Genomic DNA, 23,870 nt, shown 5'->3' on the forward strand with positions numbered 1-23,870 from the left:
CAGGATTAAATGGCACATGCAAAACACTGACATGGCTATGGTCGACAATGAAAAAGGTTGACATGAGTCTTTGAAGATCTATTTTTCATTTTTTTAATGTTTTCATATTCATTGTCATGTGTCGACATGGACACCAATGAAGTGCCACACTTATGTCAACATTTACATGTGTTGACCTTTATGTGTTGATTTTTTCTTGTGGCGATTCGCGTCACCTCCCCGCAACCCCCCTCCCGCGATTCGCAGCACCCCCCAGCACCCCCCCTCCCACAATTTGCGGCAACCCCCCACCGGAACCCCCGTGAACCCTGCCCTCCCACGATTCACGGCACCCCCCCCCGACCCCCCCCTCCCGCAATTCGCGCCACCCCCCCCCTGCGCGATTCACGGCAGCCCCAGGATTAAATGGCACATGCAAAACACTGACATGGCTATGGTCGACAATGAAAAAGGTTGACATGAGTTTTTGAAGATTTATTTTTCATTTTTTGAATGTTTTCATATTCATTATCATGTGTCGACATGGACACCAATGAAGTGCCACACTTATGTCAACATTTACATGTGTTGACCTTTCTGTTTTGATTTTTTCTTGTGGTGATTCGTGTCACACCCCCCCCCCCTTCGCAACCCCCACTCCCGCGATTCACGGGACACACTCCCCCCCCGCGACCCCCCCTCCCGCGATTCTTGGCACCCCACCCCGTGACCCCCCCGCGTGATTCGCGGCACACCCCCGCAACCCCCCTCCCACGATTCGCCGCAACCCGCCCCCGCAACCCCCCTCCCACGATTCTTTGCAACCCCTCTCCTCCCGCGATTCGCAGCAACCACCCCCCCTCCCGCAATTCGCATCACCCCCCGCGACCCCCCCTACCGCGATTCGCGGACACCCAAGTTGCAATACAGAGCATCTTTCATACAATTCTAACCATATTTCTCATATACAAACGTTCTCAAATTAAGGGGGCGCAGCCCCTTACGATGGTGTGAAGAGCGCCCGTAGGGCGCGATGAATCACCTAGTATTATACTAAAAGTGGACCTTTGGACCATCCAATGTGAGGTACAGTGTGTGTGTTATTACACATATAACAACACACTCTGAAGGGATCTAACACCTATGCAAAACACTCACAGGCTATATAACAAGTTATCTCTCAGACTGGTCTCTGTGTAAATATTAATACACCTATTTTCTTTCTTTAAACACATATTGCTCATGTTTGTATGTCTGTGATTGTACCTCTATTTTTCACTGTTATGTCAATTTTCCATATTTAGATATAGGAAATATTAAATAAACCAATAAAGGTTATATTTTAACAATTTTTCCCATTTGCTAGTGCTTTCCCCATCAAACGGTTCCTTTCTTTCTTCTTTCTTATGGTGAGCCAAGTGTGTCATATAATTTCCGGGGTGCTGCCAAATCAGCTGTGTAATTCCTGGTCCAGCAGCAGCCCCCTGCAAGAAGCATGGTGAACACTGTTGCTGGCGGAGGCTAACAGCACATGCCACACTGCACAATAAGTGAGAGGCAGGAAGGGCATTGGAGGCAGTGACAATTTAAAGGCAAATTTTTGCACATTGACAGGAGATGTCTGTTTTGTATTGGGGAGAGTTAATACTGGGAAGTAGTGTGTGGGGGGCAGCAGTGTACAGGGCCAATGGCCAGATGCACCAGTCAAGCCAAGTAGAAGACAGTGGGCGAGATTCATCATGGGTCAGGTGTTTTTTGCAGATTTGAATGCATGCTGCCATATGCGATTACACATTTTTACAGTTGGCAGGCAGTAAAGTGTCCCTGATTTTATTTACTGTACTTTGCATTGAGTGGTTTCCCAGTACCGATCCATTCATACTGCCCATGCAAGCCGTATGTGTAACATAGAGTGCTCCTCTGATCCTGCATTGGCGGCTATTGTCCCAAATAATATATTTTGCCGTAGAAAGGGGTGCCGTAGAAAGGGGGTGCTGTGCTCGCCGCGCAGGATTGTACTATGGCTTGCTGGGACTTGTGGTTCTCTAAGTCCCAGCATGCAGGGGAGGCTTGGTGGGCCTTGAAGTTCTACTACAGAAGCACATTATATATTTTTAACACTTTTTGAACTCTTTTTATTTTAACACAATCTGCCCTTGGTCCACTTCCCAGGGATGCCGAGTACAACTTTGGGCTTTAGATTAGGTTAGGAGAGGTCTATGGAGAGGGGACCCCTTTATTGGGAGGGGTCCAACTACCCCAGGGACCAGGCCTGGACTGAGATGCCACAAGACTAATGCTTTGGCTGTGGGACCTTATATAACAAGTGTCCCCAGCTGTAGCATTACCCTGATGACTGTTGAGCCTGGTCCTGGCTGCCAAAAATATCCCTACTCTTTTTGTCCCACATATATTTGAAACAATGACCCCCTGTATTTCTGCAACCAGGACCGGCTCAATGAGCCCGTGGCTGAATATGCTCATGAAGCGGGGACACCATTCTGATTTTTTAAATGATTTAATTCGTTTTCTATTTTTTTACGAGTAGCTTCACACGGATCTGACTAATCCATGCGATGATTCAGCCTCTACCGGATTTGGTTGCTGGGAAACTCTGTAGCCTAATATGAACCACTTTACCATTGCAAAATACAAATCTGGAGAATACGGCAGCTTTGTAAATTACCTGTATTCTCCGTTCATATTTTTGGCCGATTATGGGCAGTATTCAATGAGAAGAATTTGCCGTGTTTTATGGCGAGTTTGTGCTATTTTCGCATTGGAAGGAGCATTTTGCTCTCCAAAAGTGAACCACCCTATTCAATGTGATATTTTCGCCGTCTTTCTAAGTGATTTTCGCCGTGTCTCTCCGTGTAGCAATTCTCCATCTTTTCATGGAGAACTGGAATGTGAACTTTTAAGCTAAAAGGTTTTTTTTTTAAATTTTGGTGTAAAAAAATCTGGATTTTTTTTCTGTGAAGGGGCATGTTATTTTTATTCATGTGCTTATAGTTACATACTCTCAGCATGCCAGCGCTCCCGAGAATCCCACACTTATTAGTAACACTGTTCATATTGTGCCCCTCTGAAAGACTCTAGAGGTCCAGTAGGACCTCTAGTATCTGTCTTCTCCAAAGCGGTGGACATTTTTGGAGAGCCGCTTTAAAAATTCCATGTGTACGATCAGACCTCATGGAATCTGCAGATGTCCTGCACCCCAATTGGCACTGGCTTCACTAAGGAACAGTGTGGGCTGCAGTTACGCTACTGGACGATGTCTACTAGCAACCTGTGCATGTGCTTAGCTTCCAACCTCACTAACAGGTCCAAGTAAATTCAGCAGGGATATAATGCTGGTTACAGGCTCAACATACGGTAGCCTAAACCATGCCAAGTTGACCACCTAAGTGGCCAAATTGGACACTGATTCTACTGTGACTAGTGCCACACGTGGCCAACTTGTGTTAATTCAAATTATTTATTGTTAAAACCATTTATATTTAAAATAGTAATGTTTAAGAGGCTACTGTACCTTCTACATTCATATAAAGTCCCATCCAGAATTCCCTCATTTGGTCCAGTAGTATTGTCACATGCTGGGATATGAAATCTGACTCAATGGAATCTTCGATTGACAGTAAATTGCTTCCTAAAAAAATATAAAAGCACACAAAGTGAATCATTTTGCTTACATAGACAAACTCCCCCATATAACCCATATCATTAAAGGGCAATCTACTGGTCACTGATGATAATGTATAATATAGTCTGTCTAGTGATAGATAATAATAGTGCAGAACAGGGTCCCTTTAACCTGGTTTTTATTTTAAGATCCCAATTTTTGTCATGGTAAATATTAACTCTTGATAAGAAAAGATTAAATAGTTTTTCCACATTTAGAGGACATTATTGGATTCACATCTAGGGGCTGGCTTTGTACAGAGCCCAGGTTGTGCTGGAGTCAGACACCAGTGTGTGCTTGCCACTGAAGGCTAGGAAGTCAGGTTCTTATCTGCAGAAGACAGGGAGAACCAGGAAATCTGACACTACGGGTGACATTTAATGGGATGCAAATCTTTTTTTTGCGATTTTTAGGCAAGAAAATTACGATTTCACACTTTTTTTGGCAAATCGCATACTTAATAGGGTGCGATAATGTGCGATTTCAGAAAGTAACTAAAAATCGCATCCTATTAAATGTTACCCCAGATTGTGGAAGCTGTAGCAGTCAGCCAAGCCATACCGAAGCCTGTGATTTAACCTACAGTACAAGGAAGCAGTCAAGACTAAGGGTGCCTACACACTAGGTCGAGGTATCGGATGCTTGCATTGCATGCGACACCACCGCAGCTCCTCAGTGACTTTATCACATTTGATATTTCGTATGCAGTTATTTTGCATATGATATATCGCATGCAATCCCAGCAAGGGTTGCAGGATCCAATTAATCGATAGTGCAGCTCTTGTGATCTCTGGCTTGAATCCGATGGATTGGATCAGAATCAGTGCTGACAAATTTCATGCGATTTCTTGGCCAGATCCATTGGAATCGGATAAAAATGGTGCAAATCGTATTGTTATTATATTTTTATTTATAAGGCGCCACAAGTGGTATGCAGCACCGTACATATAGAACACGTTAGAACAGTATACACAGTACACAGAACTAGACAATAACACAATTAAAGCACAATTCTTAGTACACAAAACAGCTGTGATATAGGGAAGTGAATGAGAAGAGATGCAGGTTTAGATTGTAGGTGAGTAATTGAAATGAAAAAAAAAAAAAGAGTGCTGTGAGAACAGGAGGGAAGAGGACTCTACTCTAAAGGGCCCTACATACAGAGAGATTTGTGCCAGAGATTTATAATGGGAGATTCAGCACGGGAGATTTCAAATCTGTCACAACAGTCACAGTTAAACACTGCACTTTATCACACAAATAATGTTATATGGTATAGACATCTACCACATAAATAATGTCTTCTTTCACCTCCCCCTAGTATGCCCCCCCCCCCCAACAAAAAGTGTAATCATTGGTGGCTATTGGACCCCCCAAAAAAACATAAATCATGGTGGCTAGTGGTTCCCCCAGAACACCCCACCCCTATGCAAACTTTTAAACGTTGTTGGTACAGTGGGAACTGACATAAAAAAAATTCTTACCAAGTCTGGGGTCCAGCGTCTCGTCCTTTCAGTCATACAGACAATATTTTCTATAATAAAAAAATAGCATGGGGTCCCCCCCAGGCATGACCAGCCCCGGGCTTTTTGAGTGGTCCTGGTTCCCAAAATACGGAGGACAAAGTGAGTGGGGTCCCCCGGATTTTGGGGACCAGCACCAGGCTATTGAGTTGGCCCTGGTTTTCAAAATACGGGGGACAAAATTAATAGGGGTCCCCCGTATTTTGGGGACCAGCACCAGGCTCCACTAGCAGGGGTTGTAATGCCATAGCCAGGGGACACACTTGATGGGGTCCCATGGCCAAAGCATTACCCACCCTAACTAGTCAGCCCAGGACGGGAGTTTTGGGGGAGGTGGGGACCCCCCAAATAAGGAGGTCCCCCCTCTCCAGGGCACCCCAGGCCTGGGCTGAAGCCTGGGCTATCCCCTGCACCCCTGGGCGGTGGGTGCAGGGTTGATAGCTTGTATAACAGTAATATTGTCTTTTACAGTAGGACTACTGGTCCCAGCAAGCCTGCCCCACATGCTGGCACTTGGGAGAACCACAGGTACCAGCATGTGGGGCATTAAAGGCCCACCGGTACCTATAACCCCACTGTAAAGGAAATATTAAAATAAAAACACAAACACAGGTTTTAAATGTTTTATTTAATAAAAACACAAACACAGGTTTTTACATATTAAGCTGCATCTTGTCTTCACACAGGGCCCCCCCCCCCCCCCCAGGGCTTCTGCAGCATCTTCACCTGGGGGGAGTCTTCCCAGGGCTTCTGCCTCTTCATCTGTGTTCTTCACCTGGGGGCAGCAGCCTTTTAAGCTCTTTTGCATTGACCGCGCCTCCCAGGACTTCGGGAGCTCTTCTCTTCTACTCCGCCGTCGGACTGACTGCCCCTACCCTGTCTCGAGCTGGCTAATGTAGCCAGCTCTAGGGGGCGGGGCAATGACACGGCGAGCCATGATTGGCTGGCCATGGCCATTTTGAAATGTTAATTTTTTAAACTTCTCCCGATGCTGCCGCCACGCTGCCGCCCCGCTGCCACCGAGAGGAGAGGTGAGGTGGGGTTCGGTGGTTGGGGTGGCTATGGGTGCTCCTGCTGGTGGGGGAGGGGGGTCAGGGGTGGCAGCGGGTTCAGCGGTGCGTTCTGCTCATCTGCCCGTAGCCACACATGCGGGAGATGAGCAGGAGCTTTCTGAGCGACTGCTCTGAATTGTACGGCGGGTCCGTGCTGAATCTTGGACAGACACACACAGTGATTTACATGCGTTTTCAGGGATTTTCTGAGTGATTCGTTAAAATCGCTCAGAAAATGCCTGAAAATTGTGCTGTGTGTGGGGCCCATAAGGAGCTTACAAACTAGTAGGAGGGGAAGACCGACAGGTGACATAACGTGCAGGTAAGGAGACCTGAAGGCAAGAAGTGAGCATGGCAGGGATGGCCAGAACATGAGGCAGCAGGTAGAGAGAATGGGCAAATATAGTAGAGGTATAACATACAGTGGGGTGACAGGAAGAAAATATAAGAGTAAAATACAGTAAATGGCAGTATTAAAACAGTGGTAAATTCAACATAAAAGTAATGGAATTAGATTACACATGTTTCAGGGAGCAGCAGATGATATTTGTAGCAATAAGGGAGAAAGGTGGTCCAATCGAGTGTTTGGATGATATATATATATATATAGGCAGCGCCGCTGCTACTGTCGGCAACTAGTGTGGGCATATGTATAGGCAGCGTTACTTATGTCGGAGACTGGTATGGGCATATGGTTACACAATTCGGTACTTGTTTCCTAGCACGGCCACAAATCTTGGCCATCGGAGGTAATTTTAGTGGCCTGCGACGCGACCGACGCGATGCCCCCGATTTTTCCATTGAAATGCATTGAAAACAGTGAAAAATCGAGTCGGTCGCGTCGTGTGCGCCTAAAAATGCTTAAATGGTCCACCCGCGATGGCCGCGATTTCCCCATAGGGAACAATGTTAAATGCCTCAATTTACCCGCGATGACCCCGATTTCCCATAGGAAACAATGTTAAATGGGTCAATTTACCCAAATCATCATAGGGAAGAATGGTAAATGGGCCAGAAAGCCCAAAAAACCCCCCTGACCAGTGAAATGTCCCCCCAAAAGTAGTTCACGCCACCCCGCGATGAACGTGAACCCGAAGCGTGGCGAGCGCAGCGAGTCCGCGAGGGGCGGCGGTACGCGTCCTCCGACCTTTTCATACCCCCACTATTCACTAGGGCGTGGAGTGAGATTAGAATAGTGTGGCGAGCGCAGCGAGCCACCGAGCCCGAAGCGTGGCGAGCGCAGCGAGCCCCGCGAGGGGACGCGGATACCTTCACAGGTAAACGCGTCCCTTCGCGGGCTTCACAGGTATCCGCGTCCGCTCGCCACGCTTCGGGCTCGGTGGCTCGCTGCGCTCGCCACACTATTCTATTCTCAACTCCACGCCCTAGTGGATAGTAGGGGTATGAAAAGGTCGGAGGACGCGTACCGCCGCCCCTCGCGGCCTCGCTGCGCTCGCCACGCTTCAGGTTCACGTTGATCACGTGGTGGCGTAAACTACTTTTGGGGGGACATTTCAATGTTCAGGGGTGTTTTTGGCCCATTTACCATTGTTCCTATGATAATTTGGGTAAATTGAGCCATTTCACATTGTTTCCTATGGGAAATCGTGGTCATCGCGGGTAAATTGAGGCATTTAACATTGTTCTCTATGGGGAAATCGCGGGCATTGCGTCTGGCCCATCGCTCCCGATTTTTTTGCGCATGCGATGCCCGCGATGGCCCCGATTTTACCCCCGATGACCACGATTATGATCGTTGTGGCCGTGCTAGGAAACAAGTACCCACAATTCTACTAATGTCGGCAACTGGTGTGGGCATATGTATTGGCAGCATTACTACTACTACCAGCAACTGCTGTGCGCATGTGTATAGAAGGCACTACTCCCGTCTGCTCCTGGTGTGGGAATATGGTTATGCAGTGCTACTATTGTCGGCAACTGGTGTGGGCATATGGTTACGCAGTGCTACTTATGTCGGGAAATGGTGTGGGCAGTGTATAGGCAGCACTACTAATGTCGGCATCTGGTGTGGGCATATGATTACGCAGTGCTACTAATGATGGCAATTGGCGTGGGCACGTCTCTAGGCAGCACTACTAATGTTGGCATCTGGTGTGGGCATATGGTTAAGCAGTGCTACTTATGTCGGCAAATGGTGTGGGCAGCGTATTGGCAGCACTACTACTGCCAGCAACTGGTGTGGGCATATGGTTACGCAGTGCTGCTGTCAGCAAATGGTGTGGGCACGCCTATAGGCAGTGCTACTACTGCCAGCAACTGGTGTGGGCATGTGTATTGGCAGCACTACTTCTTTTGGCAACTGGTGTGGGCATTTGGTTACGCAGTGCTACTAATGTCGGCAACTGGCGTGGATATATGTATAGACAGTGCTACTAATGTCGGAAACTGCTGTCTGCACATGGTTTTGCAGTGCTACTAATGTGGGCATTACATATAGGCAACTGGTGTGGGCGTTACGTATAAGCAGAGCTACTACTTTCAGCAACTGGTGTGGGCACGTGCATAGGCAGCGCTACTACTGTTGGCAGCTGGTATGGGCATATGGTTATGCAGTGCTACTAATGTTGGTAGGTGGTGTGGTTGTTGCATATAGGTAGCGCTACTACTGTTGGCAACTGGTGTGGGCACGTGCATAGGCAGCGCGGGCATTATGAATAAGCAGTGCTACTAATGTGAGCATATGCTGGAGTACTCAGGGCATTATGTGTAGCATAATGTGTGTCACTGTCATATGGACATTATGGTGCATGGCATATTGTGTATGGGGAATTACGGTGTGTGGAATAATGTGTAATGGGCATTATGGTGTGCTGCATATTGTGTAAGGGGCATCATGATGTGTGGCATAAAGTATAATGTGCATTACTGTATGTGGTATAATCTGTAAAGCTTGGGTGGGCACAAATTTATAGTTTGCAGGAGGGCGCCGAACACCCTAGCACCGGCCCTATGTGGGGAGATAGTTAATTGATATGAAAGGTGTTTCACCACAGGTGATGGCAATCATACATTACCAGGGAAGTCCAGGAGCAGAGCATATTCTCCCTGAAGGAGAGGGTTAGGTAGGCAACTATGCTTAATTCAAAATTTAAAACTAAGTATGTGGAATATACTGTAGTCAAGTACCAATAAATTTCAAAGCTGGGATATACATATACACAGCAATAGGGTCTGTTGGGTACTGCTGTGAGATGTTGTTGCAGATTAATTTACCATATATAAAGGGGTCAAGCAGTGAGGTAGTGCCGTACACATGGACTAGGCTGTTTATTATATTACTATTGGATATTTGTTGATAGTAAATCATATTTTTTAAAAATTGCAGGTGTACCAGAAAAAAACACTGGGAGTGTCTGGTAAAACGGAAGGTGTGCCTGAATATCAGAGCCAGTGCTACATGCTCAGCACAGGATGCAGTGCAGGGAGGTGCCTGGCTGCAGAGGCGCTCTCCCTGTTCTGCATTCCCTCTGATGGCTGCTGCTGCCGCCGGCTGCTGTGCCTGTCAAACTGTCTTGAAAGGCAGCAGCGGCGTTAGCATGAAGCGGTAGCACAGCTGGTCAGGTGGGGGCTACACATGCATGCAAAGGGATGTATTCATGTACATCCAATCGCAAGGTACCAAGGGGATTTGGCAGGTGTTCGGACGGGCAGCAAGAAGTCTTAAGCCACTCGTTAAGTAGGAAATGACTGCTGCTTAGTAAGTGGTCCTGAATCACCCCTATTATGGGTCTGATTTTGACTTGAGCTGACTTTTCGGTCCCCTGCTTGTTCACTGCTTAGCGAGCCGACCAGAAAAAGGCCCTGCACTAAATCTGCGGGCAAAATATGTGTAAGCAGTGAAACGACTGCGTGCATAATGTGTATAAGTGACACTACAACTGTGGGCATGGTGTGTACAAGCGGCACTACGACTGTGGCAAAGATGTGTAAAAGCAGTGTTACTACTGCGGACATAATGGGGGAAATTTACTAAAGGAAATTTGTAAAAAAATTGGTGTATTTGTATCCAGAAATACACTTATATTTGACATTTACTATCCCGAAAATACGGCAATTCGTAGTCGTATTGATGTGGGATCCGATATGTAATGCCGGCGGTCGGAATCCCGACACTGGAATCCCGACCGCCGAAATCCCGACATGCGCTCGGCACGCTATTTTATTCTCCCTCTATGGGTGTCGTGGACACCCACGGAGGGAGAAGGTTTCGGGATTTCGGCGGTCGGGATTACAGTGTCGGGATTCCGACCGCCGGGATCCCGACCGCCGGCAAATTGACTGCATCCCATTGATGTGCTATCAATACGAATACGAATTGCCGTATTTCCGGGATAGTAAATGTCAAAAATAAGTGTATTTCTGGATACAAATACACCTATTTTTTTACAAATTTCCTTTACTAAATTTCCCTCAATGTGTGTAAGTGGCTCTATGTCTGCGGGCATAATGTGTATATGCAGTGCTATCACTGCAGGCAAGATGTGTATGATCTGTATAAGCAGCACTACGATTTCTGGTATAATATGTATGAGGCAATATGACGACGGGCATAAGATATATAAGAGGTGCTACGTTTGCAGGTATAATGTGTAAATGCAGAGCTACAACTGCGGGAATAATGTGTATGATTATGGTGTATATAAGTGGTGCTACGACTATGGGCATAATGTGTATGAGAGGCGTAGCAACTGTGGGCATAATGTGTATGAGATGCTACTTCTGTGGGAATAATGTGTAGAAGGTGCTACTACCAGGGACATTATGATTATAAGATGCACTACTACTGTAGACATGTGTATGAGGCGCTACTACCGTGGGCATAGGACCTTATTCTGGTTGAGTCACCCAGACGCCTCCCGGCCCCGCTCGCACACGCGATGCCCCACATGGCTGTGAATGTTTTGCATAATCACACATTTGCAGCCTTGGGTGCAAGGGACAAATCATTTGATGGTCGGTGACCATTGAATGATTTCTCCAGCGCTCACAGATCTGAGACACCTCACATCTCCGGTCACGTGACCTTCATGTGACATGAGTCATATTCCATATGCCTATGTAGCCTAATGCGGATAGGCTGATTCTTAAATGTTTATGAGTAACTAGAACAACCACACGGGGCAACTAGGAAATACCTATATACACATATTACGGCCCCAGCCAATAATTTTCAAGTGACCTTTGAACCCTTTCAAAATAAAGCTATTTTATGTATAATGTATAGGTTTTATGGCTTATTATCTGGATTATGTTATTTGCCTTCTCTCGGCATTTATATAAATTTCAATGAGGTTATTAAATTGGTACAGGTGCACCGATTTCTCCATTAGGACAGAGGTATATAAGGACCTCAGCAGGAACTCATGCTATACTTTTGACAAAGCTGTACCTTGGTACAGTGAAACGCGTTAATTTGGAACAGAGTACCTGGACACTTGTTTGCCACACTTGCACCTATTGGATCCAGACCAGCCACCATTCAGATTTGCACTCCACAGCACTGCCACTCCATAGGAATCTTCTCACTCTCTACGCCACCATTATGGCGGATACTGCTGCTATGCATTTCAAACTGGATAAATGCCCCAAATGGACAAAAAAATGTGCTATACGTCTGCCATCCATATCAAGAGATATTTTTCTATCTGAGATTTGTATTCGAGATTTGGACTCTCCGGCGGTATTCATAGGAATGGATTAATTCATTTATTTGAAGTGTCAAAAGTGACCTGTGCTCCTTATGTTTTTATTGTGTTTCTTTACATTATTAAATGTCATGTGTTTTAAAATTTTACATTTTTGTACAGTACGACTTATTTTCCATTTTGTTTCCTTGTTATTTGAGGGATCACTCCCTCCCGTTAAGTAGCTGCTTCAGGACTCATCCCTTTGCAGTGCCTAGTTTGTTGAGGCAACTATTTGTATTCCTCACTGGTAAACACTGAAATATTTCAAATCCTCTGCCTTTTCCTTGTCATCAATAATCCATCCACCTTCCCCATTTCTTAGGGGTCCTACAGTATATTATCTTTTTTCAACCTTTTACCATTAATATTATTTCTGCTTACTCCATATTGTGCTGTATGGTCGGAGAAGAGGATCATCTGCCATCATATAGGGACGTATCACTCCTGTTTTAACCTTGGCACCAGTGGAGGGAACATCCAAATTTCTGCTTTTCCCTGTGTATTTCTAGTGGTGTAGAGTCACCACTCTGGGTTTACCCACCTCAGGCTGCCATGCGCACTGTCTGTTTTTTCTCTCCAACCTTATTCTTCAGCTCTGGTCCAGTCTCTGGTTATTCTCTGGATCCAACTTCAACATATTATTCTTCAGCTCTGGTCCAGCCTCTGGTTATTCTCTGGATCCAGCATATTATTCTTCAGATCTGGTCCAGCCTCTGGTTATTCTCTGGATCCACCATATTATTCTTCAGATCTGTTCCAGCCTCTGGTTATTCTCTGGATCCAGCATATTATTCTTCAGATCTGTTCCAGCCTCTGGTTATTCTCTGGATCCAGCATATTATTCTTCAGATCTGTTCCAGCCTCTGGTTATTCTCAGGATCCAGCATATTATTCTTCAGATCTGGTCCAGTTCCTGGTTATTATATGGATCCAGCTTTAGCATATTATGTTTCAGCTCCGGTGTAGTTCCTGGTTATTCTCTGGTACTTAGTATTCTTTAGTTCTTCAAGTATCATCCACTCAGTCTGGTATATTCTGGAACAAGTCTTCTTTTCCTCAACTTCAAGTCCGATCCACTCAGTTTAGTATATTACGGGTTGTTACCCTTGTGGTACACATAGATGTATGACATTTCCACATATTGTATCTTAGAGAGCTGTAATTTTTGTTTTTCCTCTTTGGACACCAGATATTAGATCTCTGGAAAATTATCGGCACTCTTTACCTAGAAGGGCGCCAGCGATTGAAATCGCGGTCGTCGGGGGTAAAAATCGCGGTCATCGCGGGCATCGCGGGTAAATCGGGATGGCCGCGATGCCCGCGATGCCCGCGATTTTCCCATAGGGAACAATGTTAAAAAGGCTGATTGACCGCGATTTGACTGTTAAATGCCTCAATGGACCCGATTTGGCCCTAGGAATCAATGTTAAATGGGCCACAGAGCCCAAATAAGCACAATTAACCCTTAAATGTCCCCCCCAATTTTTAACGCCACCCCACGATCCACGCGAACCCGAAGCGTGGCGAGCGCAGCGAGCCCGCGAGGGGCGGCGGTACGCGTCCTCCGACCTTTTCATGCCCTACTATCCACTAGGGCGTGGAGTGAGAATATAATAGTGTGGCGAGCGCAGCGAGCCACCGAGCCCGAAGCGTGGCGATGCCGACACCTGTGAAGCCCGCGAGGGGACGCGTCTACCTGTGAAGGTATCCGCGTCCCCTCGCGGGGCTCGCTGCGCTCGCCACGCTTCGGGCTCGGTGGCTCGCTGCGCTCGCCACACTATTATATTCTCACTCCACGCCCTAGTGGATAGTAGGGCATGAAAAGGTCGGAGGACGCGTACCGCCGCCGCTCGCCACGCTTCGGGTTCGCGTGGATCGTGGGGTGGCGTTAAAAATTGGTGGGACATTTAAGGGTTAATGGGCTCTGTGGCCCATTTAACATTGATTTCTATGGCCAAATCGGGTCCATTGAGCCATTTTACAGTAAAATCGGGTCCATCGCGCCTTTTAACATTGATTCCTATGGGAAATCGGGAGCATCGCGTCGCGGGCATCGCGGGTACATTTATGGCCGGCCGCGACGCGACCGACACGATTTCCATGTTTAACATGGGTTTCAATGGGAAATCGCGGGCATCGCGTCGGTCGTGTCGCGGCCAGACATAAATGTACCCGCGATGCCCGCGACGGGCGCCCTTCTAGGTAAAAAGTACCAAATTATCTTGCTCAAGTTCATATGTTATCTAGCTAGTCCCATGTCAATGCGGTGCCCAATGTGTTGGCAGAACGACTTGAACACTTAATATTATGTTCTTAGAACACAGACCTAATATAATTAAAATATCTTCCATACATAGGGCCTTATTCTGGTTAGGTCGGTGCAATGTAAGTACGGCAGTTTCACCGTACGTTTCCCGTACGCGGACGGTGAGCATAAGTCTACCCACAGAACAGCCGCATACGGACAGTCACAAACACCGACAATGGGGAGTGGCGTACACTTGAGCGTACGCCACCGTACACGGACGGGTCTCCTCTTAGACACCGTTAACTTGCGTACAACAGAGCGTACGCCACCGTATACGGACGGGTCTCGTCCGTTTTCACACCGACATCTTCCGTATATCAGAGCGTACGCCACGGTGCATGGATGGGTCTCGCCTTTTTTCAATGGAAAACTCGTGTGTCACCGATCGTGAGAGTGAGCGTACGTCCGTGCACGGTGGCATACCCTTCACATATATGACACTGCAAATCTTGCCTTTCAACTATAATTAAAAAAAACAATTAATTAATTATTCTAATTGTTATTCAATAATTGTTTTATATTAACTCAATTGTCTACCTTAATAAACACCCTAATAAAACAACATTTTAACCCTCATTACATGTATATTTATTATGTTCTAATGTTGCATTTTAATCACTATCTATGTGTCCCCACATTGGTTTTACTTTTAAATAAAGTTATGTTGGTGTTACAGTGAAAAAGTTGATACATGTCGACTTCTGTGAATTGAGTGTCCTGCTTTTTAAAGTATACAAAAACACTTTCTGAATGGGTGTAGATGGTTATAAAATAACTACCCTGACATATGTAAGCAGGCCTTAGAATGAATCTTACCTAAAATTGAAACAATCTTTACATGTAGAGAAGTGTAGAAAGATAAGCTTCCAATGTGTTTGAGGGCTGTGTGTGGCATGCAGGTAGTGAAATCATGGTTTTCACTTAATAGGCTGCAGCATTGCTTATTACATTCAGGTGTAGTAATCAGCGTTAATTAGCAGCACCAGGCGTCCTCTCTCATACGGTATCTCTAGGGGTGGTCTGAAGCTATCTTTGGCGTCCGCCTGTTTTTGGCCCAAAATGCATGGTGCGTTCGCCGATCGAGCGGTTGTGGCACCATGCATTTTGTGTGCACACCCCCGTGTACGCCCATGTTTACGCCCAGTTTTCCTCATTATTCCGGGCGCTCCCCTAAAAACGCCCCCATGCCGCCCACAATGACCATACTCTTGCGGACAGGTTTTTTCGCACGGAGAGACCCGTCTGTGAGCGGTGTGAGGTCGCCGCACCTGTGCATTGTGAAAGCTACGCATGCGCAGATAAAAAAAACCCCGATCCGCCCGTATACGGTCCCACCGTATCGAGCAGAATAGTCTTTCAAGACATGTGAAATGATGCCCTATTGGTAGTCTAGCATTGACAAAGATCAGGTTTAACCTCCTATGGATATTTGTTTTGGGAACACAAGTACCTAAATGCAAATGTGGAACTGAATAACATCTAAGCAAATTATGAGTGAAGTATGTGTTTTTCTAGATACACCACTGATACTTATTATTATTATTATTATTATAATTTTATTTATAAGGCGCCACAAGTGTTTCGCAGCGCCGTACAAAGGAACAATACAGGGAAACAAAACTTGGCATAACATTGAATAAATAACAAAAATACAGTACAAATAAAGAGCGCCACAGATCAATACACATTACAGCTTGGATATAAGTAGTGAGGACTCAATCAACATACAACTAGAGGCTTGAGGCCAATGATGGAGAGGAGTATGCAGATGAAGATGGTCACTGAGTGTTGGAGTAAAGGAGAGCTGTGAGTGAAATGTGAAGAGAAGTGGGCTTTGACAACAGGAGGGAAGAGGGCCCTACTCGGAGGAGCTTACAATCTAGTAGGAAGGGGAGACAGACAGATTACAAGAGGTGCAAGCGAGGGGGTGGTGGTTAGATAGCAGGATGTAAACAGGAAACAGGCAAGGGGTCGGAGAACCAGCTGGTTTATGCAGTGATACTTACTATAGAGGTAATTTATATGTGAATGTCTGGTCAGAATATACTAGGCATAGTTGGCTATCGATACAAATGATAATCTAATTAAAATATATTGGATTAAAACAAATAAAATTTAATAAAAATATATGAATACAAATGACCAACCACCAACCATACACATATACAGGGGTGTGTCAAGATTCACTAATAATTATTGTAATTTATTTTGCATGCATGTCTATGTACAGTATCAGGGTCAATATAGAGCGTTAGATATTCACCACTTAAGGTCTATACACACTGGGCGACTATTCCCAGTGTGTATGGACAGCAATGATGCGCGGGGAAAGCCGCTCAGTGCATACACACTAAGCGGCTTTCCCCCTGCCCGGCGGAGGGTGGGAGGACGGCGTTGCATAGCGCAGTGCTATCCAAAGCCGCCCTGAAAGCCGCTTATCTGCTGGTATAACCAACAGATGAGTGGTTCCTGGCGATGTTGCGGGAGCACACAGCAGCGCTCACCGCTCATCCCCAGGGCATACACACTGGGCGGCTTTGAGCTGAAAGCCGCTCAAACTTGCTGTTTTTGAGTCAGCTCAAAGTCGCCCAGTGTGTACGGGCCTTTAGTCTCATGGGAACGAGCATCATATGTCGTTGGCCCCACACACTAGGCAATAAAATGAACGATATCACACAGTGTGTACAGGGCTTTAGAGTTCTTGTGGGGTCTTTATAGTTTGACATAACATAGTATTTTGTGTCATACATAATTTCCATATACTGTATATCAATTTTGATTTGAAAACATGATGGGAGAAAATAAAATGTGAATGTTGCTGAAAGGGGCCTAATAGATAATGCTACTGCTTACCAAGACGAAGACATTCCACAGATGCTTGAGACCAGGTTTGTGTGTTAGATGATTCAAAAAGATAGCAGTGGCCACGGAAGGGTATCCAAGCATTTGATGCTGATTCTGGGCATTTTCCAGGCTTTTCCCATGGGTCCGTGGGAGCGACAGCTGCACACATTAAATAAGTACATAGAATTATCATAGGTTGATGTAAAATTAAATAATGTACTATGACAAAGAAGCACATACACTGGATCAGATAAAGTCTAGGGGGGGAATTTATGAAGATGCCGGAATATGGCCGATCCGTGGTACAAATGGATATGACTAGGATTGGCCATATTCCGGGCCATATTCCGGGGAAAATACGAATCGTGAATAGGGCAAATTTACTAATCTGCCTTATTAACCTAATTCGTATTTTCTCAGTTTGTATTTGGTGGGCGTATTTAACAGCCCCAAATACGTAAGATGTGGCAGTATCGCATGGATTATTCAGATCCGTTCAATGTTGCTCTGTGTAAAAAAAGATTAATTTAAAAATTAGCAATACCCTCGGCTCATTATTTCTTGGTTGCAGAAATACAGGGAGAGAAAAAAGTTGGGGTCCCCCAGTATTTCTATAACCAGAACAAGGCTCATGTGCCAGTCTTGGTTCCCAAAATATGGGGGACAAAATGAATAATGGTCCCCCCCCCTGTATTTTGTAAACCAGCACCGGGATCAAACAGCCAGAGGCAGGGGCGGGCTGGGCCGGGGGGCAGAGTGCCATATGCCCCCCGGGCCGCTTACCCACCCACTGGCTGCGGGCCGTGCTGCGGCTGGATCAGCTTCTCCAGCCCTCCTGCACTGGCCGCGGCTTACAGAACACGGCCGCGGCTACAGGAAAATGGCCGCCGGCCCCCTGCACTGAGGACATGTTCTCAGTGCAGGAGGCCGGCGGCCATTTTCCTGTAGCCGCGGCCGTGTTCTGGAAGCCGCGGCCAGCGCAGGAGGGCTGGAGAAGCTGATCCAGCCGCAGCACGGCCCGCAGCTAGCGAGTGGGTAAGCGCTCTCCCCCCCCCCCCTCCCTCACCCCAGCATATGTGTTTCTGTCACTGTGGGGGCATATCTGGCACTGTGTGGGGGCATATCTGGCACTGTGTGGGGGCATATCTGGCACTGTGTGGGGGCATATCTGGCACTGTGTGGGGGCATATCTGGCACTGTGTGGGGGCATATGTGTATCTGGCACTGTGGGGGGCATATCTGGCACTGTGGGGGCATATATGTATTTGGCACTGTGGGGACATATGTGTATCTGGCACAGTGGGGCATATGTGTATTTGGCACTGTGGGGTCATATGTGTATCTGGCACTGTGGGGGCATATGTGTATTTGGCACTGTGGGGGCATATGTGTATCTGGCACTGTGGGGCATATGTGTATTTGGCACTGTGGGGGCATATCTGGCACTGTGGGGGCATATGTGTATCTGGCACTGTGGGGGCATATGTGTATCTGGCACTGTGGGGACATATGTGTATCTGGCACTGTGGGGGCATATGTGTCTGGCACTGTGGGGGCATATGTGTTTGGCACTGTGGGGGCATATGTGTATTTGGCACTGTGGGGGCATATGTGTCTCTGGCACTGTGGGGGCATATGTGTCTCTGGCACTGTGGGGGCATATCTGGCAATGTGGGGGCATATGTGTCTTTGGCACTGTGGGGGAATATGTGTCTCTGGCACTGAGGGGGCATATGTGTCTCTGGCACTGTGGGGGCATATGTGTATCTGGCACTGTGGGGGCATATGTGTCTTTGGCACTGTGGGGGAATATGTGTCTCTGGCACTGTGGGGGCATATGTGTCTCTGGCACTGTGGGGGCATATGTGTCTCTGGCACTCTGGGGGCATATCTGGCACTGTGGAGGAATATGCGTATTTGGCACTGTGGCAGAATATCTGGCACTGTGGCGGCATTTGTGTCTGGCACTGTGGGGGCATATGTGTATTTGGTACTGTGGCGGAATATCTTGCACTGTGGGGGCATATCTGGCACTGTGGACATCACATTGTGCGGTGTAATGGGCATCATGGTATGGGGCGTAATGGACATTACGGTGTGGGGAGCATTGGGTAATTGCCATCACAGTATGGGGTGTAATGGGCATCAAGGTGTGCAGCATAATGTGTAATTAGCATCACAGTGTGCGGTGTATTGAGTAATTAGCATCGCAGTGTTGGGCGTAATGTGTAACTGGCATCATGGTGTTCAGCATAATGTGTAATTGGCATTACGGCATGTGGCTTTATGTGTAATGGGTATTACAAGGTTCGCTAAAATGTGCAATCTGCAGGTACACAATACAATCATGGTACAGGCAACGCCCCTTATGATAGGCCACGCCCCTAATTTTTCGGCGCGCCTACGGCGCGCAAAAGCATTCCTTCCGGCGGTTACTTGGCTGATTATGGGCCAGTGCTCTGGACTTGCCCCCTAGGCTAAAAGTTGCCAGCCAGCCCCTGGCCAGAGGCTAATGTCACAGCTGGGCAAAGCAAGGTTCCCCCGGTCAAAGCATTAACCCCTGAACTGGTGAGCCCGGACCAGGACCTTGGGGGAGTGGGGACCCCAATAAAGTGCCCCCCCTCCAGCCCCCCCCCCCCCCCCCAGCCTGGGCTAAAGCCTGGGGCTGTCTACGGTGCCCCTGGGCAGTGGGCACCAGGCTGAAATTAATGTGTGAAAAATAGAATAAGAAACTACTGGGTTAAGTTGTGGAGAACAACAAGTCCAAGCATGCGGTGCATTTATGGGACCGGCTGGTACTTGTAGTCTTACAACTTAACCAATAGTGAAATAACACACACATACACTGTAGAAAACAAAACTTAAATACATAATACAATCACTCAAACATACTTATATACATATAGGTTCCACCGTGGGCCAGTCATCTTCTTCAGTAAAATGATATATGGGTAACTGTGAAAGGAAATTATAATCACCAACTCCTCTGGCATAGATTGTGTCCTCTTCAATCCAAATCGGCATTCCAGGGGATAAATTAAAAAACAGAGGGTCCCCAAACCATATGGACTGAGAAGCTGTATAGCAGCTTTAATAGCAGTGCCTTCCCTAAACTGAGAAATACCCCGGTGACGTCATTCACCGGGTCCTCCATCAGCCAACCATCAACAGGCTCACAGAGGGCTCCACAGCTAATTGACTGTGCACCGCTCCATAGATGCCCACGTTAAAACTTGACATGGGCTGCTTTGGGCGGCTCCCACCATAGACATGTTAAATTTTGAACATGGTTGTCTATGGTCCTGCTAATCACCGCTGCTGATTGACTGAGAGAGGACCTGGTAAATTATGTAACTGGGGAATCCCTCAAGTAGGGGGGATGGGCATCAGTTGTAAACACACTTGCAGCTCCTCAGTCCGAATGGTGTCAGGACCATCTTTTTTTTTTTAACCCCTGGATTGCCTACTTGGATCAAAGTGGACCCAATCTAGGGCTGGCTCATGAACCTGGTGTTGGCTATAGAAATACTGGGGGCCCCAACATTATTCTACCCCTGTATTTCTGCAACCGGGACCGGCTCAATGAGCCTGGAGCTGGTTATTTCCATGCGGGGGGACCACGTGCAGTTTAATTTATTTATACTTTTTTTTATCTGACTGATCCGTGCAGGCTCCTAATATACTGTAACTTAAAATGGAGCGTATAGTATGAAACATATTTAATGCATTTATTTTAGTGTATTTTTCTCATAACACTTGGTCACGATTTATTAAGGTGCCCACACACTAGAACGATTTTTTAGGCCGATTTCGGTCCGATATGCGCTCCCGCGGATCTTTTGCTAAATCTTCTGATCTTACGTGCTGCATGAAAGATCAGAAGATTTAACAAAAGATTCATATGAACGCACACAGGATCTCTAGAAAATCTTTGGTAAAGATGTGCGCTTGCCTGAAATCTTTTGTCCAGGGCAGACAAAAGATTTGAAGGCTAATTTATGCACACATCTTATGATCGCAGATCTTTCTAGTGTGTGAGCACCTTTAGGCTCTATCATGAACTGCCTCATGTTCTAATAGGTCACATAATGTCCAGTTCTCTGATTGGCTATCAAATGCTCTAGCCCTTTTATGGTCCTGATTAGCTATAGAATGCACTTTCCCTGAGGAATTTCCAGCGCTCTGATTGCTCAGAATGGTCTAGACCAGGGTGGGCAACATACGGTCCACAGGCTGGATGCATCCCGCAAACCAATCCTGACTGTCCCACTGCCCTCTACCAGTGCACAGTGACAAGCGGCTGAGTTGCTTGTCATTATGCTACAGCAGTCTCATCCCGCTGTGAGCTTGGACGCTTCACGGTGCACCCAGGATTTCCTATGTAATGTCAGACGCTAGGCGGCATAGGGCCGGAGCAAAAGGGCCAGCTAAAACTGGTGTGCCACGGTGATCCACTGTCACGCGTTGAATTCTCCCCTCCCCCCATGTCGCCCAGCTTCTGATGTAAATCGGCCGATATATCGTACGATATTTACCGATAATCGGTCGAAAATTGGCCGTTATCGGTCCAATGCGCGCTCCCGTGGATCTTTAGCTGAATCTTCTGATCTTACGTGCTGCACAAAAGATCAGAAGATTTAACAAAAGATCCATAGGAACGCACACGGGATCTTAAGAAAAATCTTTGGTAAAGATGTGCGCTTGCCTGAAATCTTTGGTCCAGGGCAGACCAAAGATTTGAAGGCTAATTTATGCGCACATCTTAAGATCGCAGATCTTTCTAGTGTGTGGGCACCTTAAGGAAATCCTGGCGGGATCACCCCCCATCTCCTGCTCTCTTACCAGGCACTGCTGCTTCTCTCCCACCATCTCACAGCTGCCTATGCCCATCCTGCTCTGTCACTGGGCGGCAGTTGTGTACATGCAGCAGCAGTGTGATGTGGTCCTCCCCAGCAACTAGAACTCCTTCCTCTCCCATCACTTGCTTGGTGTGCCCACAGTCAGAGTGATGATTCTCAGCGAGCCACTCCGGCCAGAGCCGACGATACTGTAGGTGCAGCCACTGCCCCTGACAGCCATACAAAACAGCTCAGCCGCAAAGGCAGCCACCACCCAGCTGTACTCTGTGTCTGCTACCCTTCAAGTTCTGCCTGACCATGACCAGCTAGTTCTGCCCCTGCAAGATGAGGAACAGCCACAAGCAAGCAAGGCAAAAATGGTATTTAAATAGCATCAAGATGTTGCATTATAATAAGAAAGGGGGAGAGTGGCTATGCTAGGTTGCAAGTATATAAGAGGAGGGCGGTGTAGTAGGCATAAGGTATACAAAGTGTGTGTGTAGTGTATGTGTGTGTGGGGGTGATTTACAAAATACTGTATGTAAGTGGACAAGGGGCAGTATACTGTATGTGTTATGTATGTATGTAAGCGGGTATTCTGCATACTGTATAAGTGGCACTGCAGGGGCATTATATGTGTAAGCAAAACTAATGGGGGCATTCTGTGTATAAAGGGTATATGGTGTGGTACACTATGCTCAATGACTCACCCACTTTTGATTTGCCACACCCTCTTTCCCAGAATGTGTGTGTGTCCCAGCAGTCTAGGTGTATTAGTGTATGTGTGTGTGTGTGGGACTGTGATTGTTTGGGGCAACGGCAGTTGAGACAAGATAGAGAACATAATCTCCTTCCCCATTATAAGAAGCTGCTGCTCCTAACTGCTGTTATTAAACATTGTCTTTAATTTTTCTATCATCAACTTTTTGAAGATGTGTGTCCCATAACCCTCTCAGCTCTGCCCATATACCTCATACTGATCGGCGGCTCACACTAATGTGCCGGACATCAGAAACTGCTGCTGCTACAGCTAGCGAGCATTTCCTGGTGTTGCTGGCTGAGAGCAGTAGTGCAGCACCGCAGCAGAGGGGCGCCCGGGTAGACAGGTATATATGCGGGAGGGCGGATGGGTGCACGGTCATACAGAGAGATGGGCAGAGAGATGGGGGGGGGGGGGGGCATCACACTCTGAATGCCTGCCGCCCTGAGGAGACAGTCCCACGGCTACCTGTGGATCTTCTGTTTGGGGATGCTGGAGCCTGCCGTCACTGATAGGGGTCAGTAGTGTAGTGGCGGGTATAGAGGGGTCAGTAGTGTAGTGATGGGTATAGGGGGGTCAGTAGAGTAGTGGCAGATATAGATGGTTCAGTAGTATAGTGATGTGTATAGAGGGGTCAGTAGTGTAGTGGCGGGTATAGAGGGGTCAGTGGTGTAGTGATGGGTATAGAGGGGTCAGTAGCGTAGTGGTGGATATAGAGGGGTCAGTAGTGTAGTGTAGGGTATAGAGGGGTCAGTAGTATAATGTAGGGTATAGAGGGGGAGTAGTGTAGTGGTGGGTAAAGAGGGATCAGTAGTGTAGTGATGGGTATAGAGGGGTCAGTAGTGTAGTGATGGGTATAGAGGGGTCAGTAGTGTAGTGTAGGGTATAGAGGGGTCAGTAGTGTAGTTCTGGGTATATAGTGGTCAGTAGTGTAGTGGCCAGTATAGAGGGGTCGGTAGTATAGTGGCGGGTATAGAGGGGTGAGTAGCATAGTGATGGGTACAGAGGGGTCAGTAGCATAGTGTAGGTTATAGAATGGTCAGTAATATAGTGTAGGGTATAGAGGGGTCAGTAGTGTAGTGGCAGGTATAGAGGGGTCAGTAGTGTACTGATAGGTATAGAGGGGTGAGTAGCATAGTGATGGGTACAGAGGGGTCAGTAGTGTAGTGGCGGGTA

At 47.0% G+C, this 23,870-nt stretch overlaps 1 protein-coding gene across 1 annotated transcript in view; it reads right to left on the reverse strand.

The window, feature by feature from the left end:
* The window catches only part of LOC146081224 (macrophage mannose receptor 1-like), a 351,156-nt gene that overhangs the window by 10,240 nt on the left and 317,046 nt on the right, over positions 1-23,870 (reverse strand). Inside the window, exons 26-27 of the mRNA XM_083189329.1 lie at positions 17,106-17,255; positions 3,512-3,628 (exon numbers count right to left, since the gene is read on the reverse strand). Coding sequence (XP_083045455.1) covers positions 3,512-3,628; positions 17,106-17,255 — 267 coding nt within the window. The remainder of the gene's footprint in view (positions 1-3,511; positions 3,629-17,105; positions 17,256-23,870) is intronic.

Source organism: Crinia signifera, chromosome 5 (assembly GCF_055691185.1).
Source record: "Crinia signifera chromosome 5, ASM5569118v1, whole genome shotgun sequence".
Lineage (NCBI taxonomy): Eukaryota > Metazoa > Chordata > Amphibia > Anura > Myobatrachidae > Crinia > Crinia signifera.